The sequence below is a fragment of the Macaca nemestrina genome, chromosome 12 (genome assembly GCF_043159975.1).
Source record: "Macaca nemestrina isolate mMacNem1 chromosome 12, mMacNem.hap1, whole genome shotgun sequence".
NCBI classification, from domain to species: domain Eukaryota; kingdom Metazoa; phylum Chordata; class Mammalia; order Primates; family Cercopithecidae; genus Macaca; species Macaca nemestrina.
The window spans coordinates 9,302,245-9,313,690 of NC_092136.1; the positions used below are offsets into that span (position 1 = coordinate 9,302,245).

Consider the following 11,446-nt stretch of genomic DNA (forward strand, 5'->3'; position numbering starts at 1 on the left):
TTCAGACAGGGTCTTGCTCTGTTGCCTAGGCTGGAGTTCTGTGACCTTATCTCGGCTCACTGCAACCTCCACCTCCCAGGTTCAAGCGATTCTCCCACCTCAGCCTCCCAAATAGCTGGGATTACAGGCGCCTGCCACCACACCCAGTTAATTTTTTTATTTTTACTAGAGACGGGGTTTCACCATATTGGCAAGGCTAGTCTCGAACTCCTGACCTCAGGTGATCCACCTGCCTCGGCCTCCCCAAGTGCTGGGATTACAGGCATGGGCCACTGCGCCCAGCCTCGTGTCAGGGATTCTTCTTCAGATAGATACTTTCTTTTTTTTTGAGACAAGGTCTTGCTCTGTTGCCCAGGTTGAAGTGGAGTGGTACAAGCACAGCTCACTGCAGCCTCCATCTACCAGGCTCATGTGATCCTCCCTCCTCAGTCTCCTGAGTAGCTGGGACTACAGGCATACGCCATCATGTCCGGCTAATTTTTATATTTTATTTTTTTGTAGAGATGGAGTCCCACTGTATTTCCCAGGTCAATCTTAAACTCTTAGGCTCAAGTGATCCTCCCACTTCAGCCTCCCAAAGCGCTAGGATTACAGGTATGAGCCACCATACCTGGCCTTTTAAGTGCTTCAGATAAATACATTTCATTTTAAAATTTCACTTTGGGCTGGGCCAGGGATTCACACCCATAATCCCAGTGCTTTGGGAGGATCCAGAAGTATCACATGAGCCTGGGATGTCCAGGCTGCAGTGAGCCATGATCATGCTACTGCCCTCCAGCCTGGGAGACAGAACAAGACATTGTCTCTAAAAAATAAACAAATAATCTCCTTTTGTCTTTTCTCTCCTTTGGTACTTAAGACAACTCTCTGAGAGCAGCTATTATCTCTACAGTAGTCTGACAACGAAGGCTCAAAGGGAAGGAGGTGAGAATGGAATAATGCCAGGGTAAGACTGGAATCTGAGTCTCCCCCCTCTAAATCCCTTGCTGGTTTTCCCAACACAGGTGGGAGAATGGAGGCTGTGAGACTTTGGAGCGTGTGTCCCCGTGGGGATCACCTGTGGCTGAGATGAACTTGTTGTAGTTCTCATAGACCAGGGTCTGCATGTCGCTGTCTAGAGCCCGGATCTGCCGCACCATGTCGGTCTCACTGTCCATCAGCTGGGCCAGAGGGCACTCCCTACGCAGCTGAAGAAGTTGGGTGGTTAGTGTTGGGGTCAGGAGGCACTCATGTCCCTCAGCCTTGCCCGCAGCTGATAGGCTTTCAGTGCAAGAAATCTCTGATCCCCACCCCACCCCCCAAACCCCCGCCGGCTCTCAGGAATCCCAGGCATGGGGCCCTACGTGGCCTAGCTCAGGGGTTACTAGGTTCAACCCTGTTTGGTGTTTGTCAGCATTTGAAATCCTGGGGCTCGGCCTAAGCCCAGCCCCGCGCCTGTCAACGCTTGGGCCACGCCCCCAATCCGGGGCCTATCACATCAGCCCAGGAGACCTCAGCTGCCGCATCACCTTAGGCCAGTCCAGTCCTATTCATATCACCTCAGACGCCTGAGCTGCTCGTACTCTCCGGCCGAGGCTCGTCCTCTTATGAACCCCTGCTCCCCTCAACCTCACAAAAAGTCGGAGGCATGATCTGGGGGAGCAATATATCAGGGGCCTGGTGCCCTTCCCCCCTCCCCGCATCCCCCGCTCCCCGCACACACACCTTGTCTAGGTAAACTTCCGGGTCGAAGTGCGCCCCGTTCAGGTCAGTCGGGTCCAGGGGGTCGGGCCCCGCAGGGCGTCCCGCTGCCTCCCCTTCCGAGAGGCCGTAGTAAAGCTTCAGCATCCCGTGCGCCTTCCGCCGACGCTCCGGAGCCTCCCCCTCGGGCCCTTCTGGGGAGTCCCCAGGTCTAGACCCCGGGCTAGACCCGGCGGCAGCTGCTGCCGCCATCGCTCCAACTGCAGCCCACGGGCGTGAGGCTGGGAAGGAAGGGGACGGGGAGGGGGGGGAGGCACTTCCGGGAGCCATAAAGTTGTTGTTGAAACGAGGCAGTCCTTCAGGTGAAACGTCCCCCTGCAGCCCTAGGTCCTTCGAGACTAGAGTTCCCCCGCACCTGTCTTCCCCGGTTGCAAAGGTTCCGCTAGAGTCCTGAATTCCCCCAGTTTCCTAGGTGGAAGCATTTTGTGCAACTGCCTGGAGTTGCTGTTCTCCCAGAACGGGGACGGGTAGTGGCTCCCAAACCTGCACTCCCGCAGGCAAGCTGCCCACGGAATATGTGCCCAGACACAATGGACGGATGTGGGACGTGAGGCCAGAGTAGAGTGTTCCTGGGATCCCGCCACTGTCTCGAGACCTGGGCAGTGGCTCAGTTTATCCCATTCCTAAAATTGGGGTACATACTTCACAAGGGGGCTACGAGGATTAAATGCATGTACACTATTCTGTACCGTGCCTCTAGCGCAGTTCTACTTAGGGCCTGGTCCTCTGACGTGCATCAGAATTGCCTTTAGGACTATCTGTGGCGCATTATAAGTCTCTGCGCTGAGCTGCGCGATGCACTCCCGTAATCCCAGCGCTTGGGAGGCAGAGGCGGGTGGATCGCTTGAGCCCAAGAGTTCGAGACCAGCCTGGGCAAAATGGCGAAACTCCGTCTCTATTAAAAAAATACAGGCCGGGCGCGGTGGCACACGCCTGTAATCCCAGCACTTAGGGAGGCCGAGGCGGGCGGATCACAAAGTCAGGAGTTCGAGATCAGCCTGGCCATTATGGTGAAACCCCGTCTCTATTAAAAATACAAAAATTAGCCAGGCATGGTGGCGCGCGCCTGTAGTCCCAGCTGCTCGGGAGGCTGAGATGGGGGAATTGCTTGAGCCCTGATGGTGCCACTGCACTCCAGCCTGGGTGACAGAGCAAGAAGAAAAAAAAAGACTCTGGGGTTCACCCAGGTCTAGCTTCTTTTTAGAAAGTTCCCAAATAGTTCAAGTAGTTCTGATACACACTCACATTTAAGAACCCATAAGGCTGGGCACAGTGGCTCACGCCTGTAATCCCAGCACTTTGGAAGGCGGAGGTGGGAGACCTGATTGAGCCCAGGAGGTCAATACCAGCCTGGACAACATAGTGAGACCCGCCCCCTCTATTATTGGAAAAAAAAAAAAAAAAGGACAGACTCAGCAGAGCTTATGTGACTGACTGATGGAATGTGCTGAGTGAAGGGCTGGGTGGAAATGTGGAGGATAACTCTCAGGGTTCTCTTTTCCTGTTTTTTTTGTTTTTGTTTTTGTTTTTGTTTTTTTGAGACGGAGTCTCGCTCTGTCGCCCAGGCTGGAGTGCAGTGGCCGGATCTCAGCTCACTGCAAGCTCCGCCTCCTGGGTTTACGCCATTCTCCTGCCTCAGCCTCCCGAGTAGCTGGGACTACAGGCGCCGGCCACCTCGCCCGGCTAGTTTTTTGTATTTTTTAGTAGAGACGGGGTTTCACCGTGTTAGCCACGATGGTCTCGATCTCCTGACCTCGCGATCCGCCCGTCTCGGCCTCCCAAAGTGCTGGGATTACAGGCTTGAGCCACCGTGCCCGGCCTCTTTTCCTGTTGTTTGTTTGTTTGTTTGTTTTGAGACAGGGTTTTGCTCTGTCATCCAGGCTGGAGTGCAGTGGTGCTGTCTTCGGCTCACTGCAGCCTTGACCTCCCCTCCCACCTCAGCCTCCTGAGCTGCTCTCCCAGGGTTCTGACTTGGACAAAAGTGCAGCTGTGCACAAAGGTGAAGAGTTCACCTGTGGTCCCAGCTACTCGGAAGGCTGAGGTGGGAGACTCGCTTGAACCCAGGAGGCGGAGGTTGCAGTGAGTCCAGCCTGGGTGACAAGAGCAAAACTTCATCTCAAAAAAAACAAAAAACAAAAAAATAGAGCAGAGTTGAGTAGCTACCACAGAGACTGCATGGTCCTCCAAACCTAAAATATTTACTATTTTACAGAAAAAGTTTGCTGACCTCTGAATCAATGGGATGTCTAGAAACCATTTAAAATACTTGATTTCAGCCTATGAAACTATAATCTTAAGAACATGAAAAAGGGTATAGATTGAGGCCTACTCAAAGAAGTCTATAAACGTTTTTAAAAGTTGGAGAATAGTGTTAAGAAAAATCATCCAGGCAGGTCGTGGTGGCTCACGTGTGTAATGCCAGCATTTTGGGAGGCCAGGGTGGGCATATCACCTGAGGTCGGGAGTTCGAGACCAGCCTCACCACCATAGAGAAACCCCGTCTCTACTAAAAATACAAAATTAGCTGGGCTTGGTGGCACATGCCTGTAGTCCCAGCTACTCGGGAGGCTGAGGCAGGAGAATTGCTTGAACCCGGGAGGCAGAGGTTGCTGTGAGCTGAGATGGCGCCATTGCACTCCAGCCTGGGCAACAAGAGCGAAGCTCCGTCTTAAAAAAAAAAAAAAAGAGCTGGGCATGGTGGCACATGCCTATAATCCCAGCTACTCAGGAGGCTGAGGCAGGAGAATCACTTGAACCCGGGAGGCGCACTCCAGTCCCGGCGATAGAGTGAGACTCTGTCTCAAAAATAAATAGAATTAGGAGCTAGGAACTTTTATGTATAAAAGTTCATTTGTATTCAAATAAGGGCTGAGGCACAAACAATTGTTTCAACAGTGGGACCACAGCTAGGCCTTGGGGCATCACCCCTTTCATGTGGTTAGGATGGGGCTCTGAAGAACTATTGTGCTCGTCTGGAGACTGGCCAGCAAGCACAGGCGGCGGGTGCAGGCTCTAATCCCACTGCTGGGAGGCAGCCTGTGGGTCTTGGGCTGACCTGGGACCTAACTTTTGGGGCAAACAGTTGGGCAGGAGGCAGTGGGGTGGCTGAGTTCAACATCAAGTCCTGTACTCCTCCCTCCTCTTCTCCTGCTTCAATCCCTGGGAGCTGTCATCTCACTCTATACCATTTCTGGCTGTTTTTCTGGCATATTTTGTTGACGGCCTTGGAGTGCTCACCTTTGTTTTTTTTCTTTTCCTTTCTTTTTTTCTGTGTCACCCAGATTGGAGTACAGTGGCATGATCATAGTTCACTGCAGCCTGGGACTCCTGGGCTCCAGCAATCCTCCCATCTCAGCCTCCTGAGTAGCTGGGACTAAAGACACGCACCAGCACACTCAGCAATTTTTTTTTTTAAGAGATGGGGTCTTGCTGGACAGGAGTGGTGGCTCACGCCTGTAATCCCAGCACTTTGGTAGGCCAAGGTGGGCAGATCACCTGAGGCTGGGAGTTCGAGATCAGCCTGACCAACATGGAGAAACCGCATCTCCACTAAAAATACAAAATTAGCTGGGCTTGGTGGTGCATGCCTGTAATCCCAGCTACTCGGGAGGCTGAGGCAGGAGAATTGCTTGAATCCAGGAGGCAGAGGTTGCGGGGAGCTGAGATCATGCCATTGCCCTCCAGCCTGGGCAACGAGAGTGAAACTCTCAAAAAAAAAAAAAGAGATGGGGTCTTGCTGTCTCCCAAGCTGGTCTTGAACTCTTGGCCCAAGGCAATCCTCCCACCTGGGCCTCTGAAAGTGCTGGGGTTGCAGGTGTGAGCTACCACACCCAGCCTCGTTCTCATCTCTTATATGCATGGAGGAAATGTTTTCCTTCTGGCTTGCATCTGACCCTGCTCGCTCAGCACAGCCTCAGGTAGTATCAGATCTTAGTTGCAGTACTGACTCCCTCCCTTACTGGCCGTGACAACTTGAGGAAGACCATCCTTTCTGCCTCAGACTCAATTGTCAAATAGGATTTATGCCACCAGCCCCAGCTGTCTCATGGGACTCTTGGACGGATGGAGGTGAAAATGCTCCAAGCACCTGAAGGTGGCAGAGAGGAAAGCTGACCAGCATTGGGTCCTGTAAGAACATCTGGGGAGAGAATGGTAAAGCCAGGTGCCCTCTGGGCCACACTGAGAAGGGCACGGGGAAGATCCCAGGACAGCTCTGAAGAATCTGTTGATATCTTTCCTTCTCGTAATTCCTTTCCACCAGAGGGTAGAGCAAATACTTGGAACCTGGGATTCACCCCAGGCCTCCCCTCACCTGGGAATGCCTTCCAGCTATGCAGGTGGGTCCTAATCTCTCATCTGCCTAAAACTTGCTGTGAATCTAGACCACACCCCTCAACTTTTCTGAGCCCCAGTTCTTCATCTGTAGACTGTGTTCACGCTGCCTCCATTGTGGGAAAATTGAGATGTGCACAAAAGTGTCTAGAGTGAGTATGGGACAACTAGGGCTGCTGCCCCTTCGCCTTATGGGCCCCCACTGATCTCACAATTCAGAGCACCCCTACCACCTGTGAGGCAGTCCTGTGTTGGCTGGAATCAGCCTGTGTTCTAGAATCTTGTCCCCTCCACTGTCCTCCTGGTTCTAGAATCCCACTGCTATTCCATACCAGGCACTCTAGAACCAGAGACTGCTGCTTTTCCTGGGCAGGGCCTGCTTGCTCCAGCTCTCAAGTCTGACTTGCATCTACTCTGTGGGCAAGATGCGGCTGCGAGACCGCATCGCCACATTCTTCTTCCCAAAAGGCATGATGCTCACCACGGCTGCACTGATGCTCTTCTTCTTACACCTGGGCATCTTCATCAGCGATGTGCACAACTTCTGCATCACCCACCACTACGAACGCATGAGCTTTCACTACACGGTCGTCCTGATGGTAGGCTCGGGGCAGGGACGCAAGGGCTGGCTGCGGGAGGCCCGGGGGGCTGATGGAAACCCCACTGTTGTCAGGGGGCCACTCTCCCACTAGATGGGCCTACAGTTCTCCCAGGTGATCAGCATCTGCTGGGCTGCCATGGGGTCACTCTATGCTGAGATGACAGAAAACAAGTACATCCGTTGCTCTGCCCTGACCATCCTGAGTGAGTGGCGGGAGGGGGAGGGTGCAAGGGGGAGCGGGGAGCTTTGGAACCCTGAGATATGGCAAGGAGTAGCCAGGGAAGGGTACTGGGGCTCATGGGGGGCTCTCTCCTCCACCCAGTGCTCAACGGAGCCATGTTCTTCAACCGCCTGTCCTTGGACTTTCTGGCCATCGAGTACCGGGAGGAGAACCACTGAGGCCTGGGGAGTCGGAACAGGGCTGAGGAGGCTGAACGAAAAGGCTGCCTCGGGTGTTTTAATAAAGTTGTTGTTTATTTCCACCTGCCAGCTCCTTCATGGGGCAAGGGGTGGGAGGCTGGAGACCCGGGAGGAAAGCAAGTCAAGACAAATGCTTGACCTGCGGGGACTCCAGGCCCATCCTGCAACCACTCTGGTGGACTCGGCTTTGGGTCCGGGGTCTTAGTGTCTTAGGCTTGACGGAGAGGGGCAGTGAAGAGGTGCCCCCAGCCTCCCCATTACGCCGCCTCTCCTCCACAGGACCCAAGTCCTAGGCTGGCCTAGCCACAAGCAAGGGGGCTCAGGAGGGGCCCACGCGGATGTGAGGGTTCATGAGTGGGTCCAGGTTGGGGTCGCTGTCTGCTGCGGCCCGGCCTAGGCGAGACATGAGGGCAAGGAGGGCCAGAAAGCCCAGCAATCCCAGGAGTAGCAGCAGCCCTGCCCGCTGGAGCAGGGTCAGCGGTCGCTTCCGAGACCCGGCCCGGCTCCTGGGGAGATGAGGGGAAAATCAGGTCAGGCCCCAATCCCTGGTGGCCCCCACGGCCTAGAGAGAAGCCCCGGTCACCACCCATTCCTGAACCTCCATCTCCTCGTCTGTGCCTCAGAGATGATCACTCCTGCACTTGCCACCATAGGGCCTTATTGTGCAGCTCAGACCAGCTGAGGCACACGACTGTGTTCTGGAAACTACAACGTGTCAGGCGTCGGGGAGAGTTACAAAGATTAGGGGGTGTCAGTTCAGGAAGGGGCCTCAAAGAGCCTGAGTCCAAACCTCCTGTGTAGGAGGCACTGAGACAGCCCCAGAGAGAAGCAAACCACAGCTTCTGCTGCACAGCCAAGGCCTCTGCACACCCAGCACCAGGTACTGTCACTCCCCAGAACGAGCCCCTTTGGTTATGAAACTGTCCCTCCCAGGGCCTCTGGTTCCCACTCCCTCTCCACCCCTTCCCGGCATTCCGCCCGCCTGACCCTGTGTACCTTAGCAGCTGGGCCAGCCAACCCAAGGCAGGCCGGCGTCGGTACTTGTCATCGTCATAGTCTCCATGGAGGCCTGGTGTCCGGTCATCATCCCGCGTATCATACACCTTCCTAGGGGCTACAGGGTGGAGCCACTAGCACCAATAGACTCAGGAAAACTGGCCGCTTTGGGGAGGGCTAGGGGGATCACCTGCCCTCCTCAGTCTGACAGAGCATCTCAGAATCGTGCGGAGGTAATGGCTGTGCCTGGATTGAGGACAGGTTCCTCCAGGTGGGTCTCTCTCTGGATCCTCAAGCTCCCCGTACACAAACCACTCCACCACCCTCTTTCTATCCTTCCGCGGCCTGGGTCGCTCCCAGGCTCACCATGAGTTAAGGGCTCAGGATTGCCCATGTGGATCACTGTGTACTGCTCGGGCCGGCCTGGGGAAGCCGGGGGCCGGGGGGCCTGGCTGTAGAAGGCTGGGGCAGCAGAGGCGCTGTCTACCTCCTCTGGTCCAGGGGTACTGCTGGCTGTGGGCGGAAAGAGAGCCATCAGCAGAAGTAGTGGGTAGAGCTCAGGGGTAGAGCATGTGACTGTAGACCAAGGGAGCTGTCAGCAGAGCAGGGAGGCTAAAGCCCAGACAGTCGGTGGAAGCCACCACTTACCATTAAAGCTAGACCAGTCAGAGAAGTCAGACGTGTTGAGGGGCTCGGGCTCTGGGCTCACCACCTCATCGATCTGGAGGAGGGAATCTGGGTCACCAGGCTGCCTAGTACTGTCCCCACCCATCTGGCTCAGGTGGGGCCCAGGGCAGATGGATGGTCAGACAGACAGAGGGACTCTCACCAGAGGGAGGCCCAGTCCTGCCCGGGCCCAGTTGACCGTGGCCAGCTTCTCTCTCAGTGCGGAGGCCACAGGGCCAGCCAGGTTGGTTGGGGGGAAGATGGGGCCATTGCAGCTGGGGCACTGGTAGCCGGCAGGTGCCGTGTTTCGGGGTAGCTGGGCAGCACGTTCATTGAGGCAGGCCCAGTGAAAGAGATCTTAGGGCCCATGAGACAGGGGAGAAGAGACATGAGGAAGAAGACACTTAGGGCTCCTAGCCTAGCAATAGCCCCCAAACCATTGCAGGACATATGGACACACGTGTGTGCCAGAGCCTTCTCCTCCCCGTCCTGTTCCCTAAAACATCAGTCTTCTTGGCTATCACCATCTAAGTCCAGGCAGTGCTACCAAGCTGTCCAGCTCACAGGGGTAAGTTTGGGTGGGAAGAAACGCCACCTCTCCTTTCAGTGAGTCCTCTCTGGGCCTGCACTCATCATACTCTTTGGGCTAATGGCTAATAATGAACAGTTTCAGAAAAGGTTCCTTGATATACACACAGGCACACATATGCATGTACACATCCCTGGGCACACATGTACATGTGCTTATAAGCACATAATCAAACACAAGTAGCATTCACTATATCTACACTATGGGCACAGGAGCCCTCACACATACACATCTATACACTCACAGGTTTGCTAACACTCAGGCACATTCAACCATGCATTCTCTTGTACTCCCACAACACACCTGTGTTCATGTTTACGTACATACATTTACCCATTCATTCACCCCCAAGTACTAATCAACACACTAACACTCATTTAAACACACAGTGTACATTAAGTGCCTGCAAGTACACACACGCACTCATAAGGAAAAACACATATGGAGCTGCCTCTTGCATGAGCTCCTTCAAAAACTGGAGCTAAGGCTCTTACTCCAGATTCAGGTCAAAGTCATGACACATATGTCTGCTGACTTCTTTTAGCTAACTTTAATGTGGGAAACTCACTTCCTCTCTGTTTAGACTTGGAATCAGTGGTGGATCCTGAATATCTGAAAGCGACATGCCGGTCTGGCTAGCTGATAGTCACGGCCACCAGCATACACATAAGCTTGACTGGCTCTCGCTCAAACCTCCAGATTGGCAGGTCTGAATTTTTAGGAAAGAGGAACTAGGAGCTTTAATTTTTAGGAAAGACAGTGAGGCCTAGAAAGGAAGAATAACTTGCCTGAACTTACAGAGCAGGTAAGGAACTTTAATATGACTAGAATCTGGGTTCTGAGACTTGGGGGACTCACTGTCCTGCTGCTTGAGGAGGGCCTGGAAACCAGTCACCAAGCTGGCCCCTGAGGCTGGCCTGATCCCCCCGAGGTGCCAAGGCCTCACCATAGCAGACAAGGCGGGTCGTCTCTCGGCTGGCCAGGGGTATGTTGCACAGGCGGCAATTGGGGTTGTAGTCGCTATCTTGGAGCCATTGCAGGTAGGACTGGACGATGCACTGGAGTGGGAGAGAGATGTCACAACTGGTGCTGGGGCTGCTCGGCCTATCACCCCAAGGTCTGACAGTCTCTTTTTCTCTAGTCACAGAGGAGACTCATCCTTTTGTTTGTTCAATCAATATTTATTGAGCACATACTGTGCGCCAGACTCTCTCTTGGGGGCGGGGGATATATCAGTGAACAAAATAAACCAAGTCCTTGCCCTTGTGGGGCTTACATTCTAGCGCGGGGTCCCTCATTGATTTGGAGGAAGCCAATACCGCCTTGCCCACCCAGTGCCCTGCTCAGTCGCTCCCCTGAAGGCCCCACCTTGGCGTGATTGGCTACCAGGCAGTGCTCGCAGACGTTGACCCGGTGTTCGAAGCAGAACAGGTTGGTCACCTTTCTCTTGGGGCACTTACAAAGCCCCATGATCGATCCTGGGAAAGGGACCTGAGTTGGTAGGAAGCCAGGTTCTGGTGGCCACCACTACGCTCTCACCAGCCCAGTTTCCACTCTTAACTCCCCCAGACACTCTCTTATTCGCCCCGACCCAAGATTTCTGCCCACTGTTCCTCCTTATGCGGGGAAACACCCCCTGCATAAATCCCACCTCCGGCGACCCCTCAATCCTTCTGGATCCCGCCCCCGGCCAGGCCCCTCCATCAGCGACTCCCCGATACCACCGGCCCCGCCCCCAAGGCCTCCCCTGAGCCCCACCCCCTCCAAGCCCCGCCCCTTCTCTACAGACCCCAGTCTCTGTGTTTACTGATCGGCCGCTGCACCAGTTCCGAAGGGCGGCAGCGATGCTTCGAGGCGAGGAAGGGCAGGGACCACGCTCTCCAAGGATCTTGCTCCGCTCCCTTCAGCCCCGGCCGCCCCGATTATCCCTCCGCTGCCACGTCTCTTCCGGGTGCGGCGCGCCCTGATGACGCCATCGCACCCCTGGGCCACGCCTCCGCTGACGCTAGACGTGAAGACCGGTGGAAAAGAGAGGGGGCCCGAGCGCCGCGGACCTCTGTCCCTACGTCACTTCCGCTTCCTTCTCCGCAGGGCGGGTAATT

The 11,446-nt window shown here is 54.8% G+C and overlaps 3 protein-coding genes across 12 annotated transcripts in view; 1 reads left to right on the forward strand and 2 right to left on the reverse strand.

The window, feature by feature from the left end:
* LOC105469555 (VPS51 subunit of GARP complex) overlaps positions 1-1,932 on the reverse strand; it is a 24,761-nt gene extending 22,829 nt beyond the window's left edge. For both annotated transcript variants that reach the window (XM_071074305.1, XM_071074306.1), the window contains exons 1-2: positions 1,705-1,932; positions 1,058-1,187 (exon numbers count right to left, since the gene is read on the reverse strand). In XM_071074305.1, coding sequence (XP_070930406.1) covers positions 1,058-1,187; positions 1,705-1,932 — 358 coding nt within the window. The remainder of the gene's footprint in view (positions 1-1,057; positions 1,188-1,704) is intronic.
* On the forward strand, positions 1,817-7,155 carry LOC105469547 (transmembrane protein 262). 6 transcript variants are annotated; one of them, XM_071074310.1, is made up of 6 exons: positions 1,817-1,955; positions 5,773-5,892; positions 6,002-6,077; positions 6,541-6,671; positions 6,765-6,876; positions 6,996-7,155. In XM_071074310.1, the coding sequence occupies exons 2-6, from the start codon at positions 5,890-5,892 to the stop codon at positions 7,070-7,072; spliced, it is 399 nt and encodes a 132-aa protein (XP_070930411.1). In that variant the 5' UTR covers positions 1,817-1,955; positions 5,773-5,889; the 3' UTR covers positions 7,073-7,155. The 6 variants fall into 6 exon arrangements, with proteins under 6 accessions (XP_070930411.1, XP_070930413.1, XP_011719046.1 ...); XM_071074312.1 differs by lacking the exon at positions 1,817-1,955 and adding an exon at positions 6,167-6,224 and having other exon boundaries at positions 5,477-5,892; XM_011720744.3 differs by lacking the exon at positions 1,817-1,955 and having other exon boundaries at positions 5,514-5,892; positions 6,777-6,876.
* LOC105469549 (zinc finger protein like 1) lies at positions 7,127-11,318 on the reverse strand. Of its 4 annotated transcripts, none has more exons than XM_011720750.2 (8): positions 11,134-11,318; positions 10,713-10,822; positions 10,203-10,402; positions 8,919-9,112; positions 8,738-8,810; positions 8,456-8,602; positions 8,090-8,207; positions 7,127-7,599 (listed from the first exon to the last, which is right to left on the reverse strand). In XM_011720750.2, exons 3-8 carry the CDS (start codon positions 10,291-10,293, stop codon positions 7,413-7,415), a joined length of 810 nt encoding a protein of 269 aa, XP_011719052.1. In that variant the 5' UTR covers positions 10,294-10,402; positions 10,713-10,822; positions 11,134-11,318; the 3' UTR covers positions 7,127-7,412. The 4 variants fall into 4 exon arrangements, with proteins under 4 accessions (XP_011719052.1, XP_011719049.1, XP_011719050.1 ...); XM_011720747.3 differs by having other exon boundaries at positions 10,291-10,402; positions 11,134-11,316; XM_011720748.3 differs by having other exon boundaries at positions 10,291-10,402; positions 10,713-10,835; positions 11,134-11,316.
* Positions 11,319-11,446: the final 128 nt, after the last annotated feature.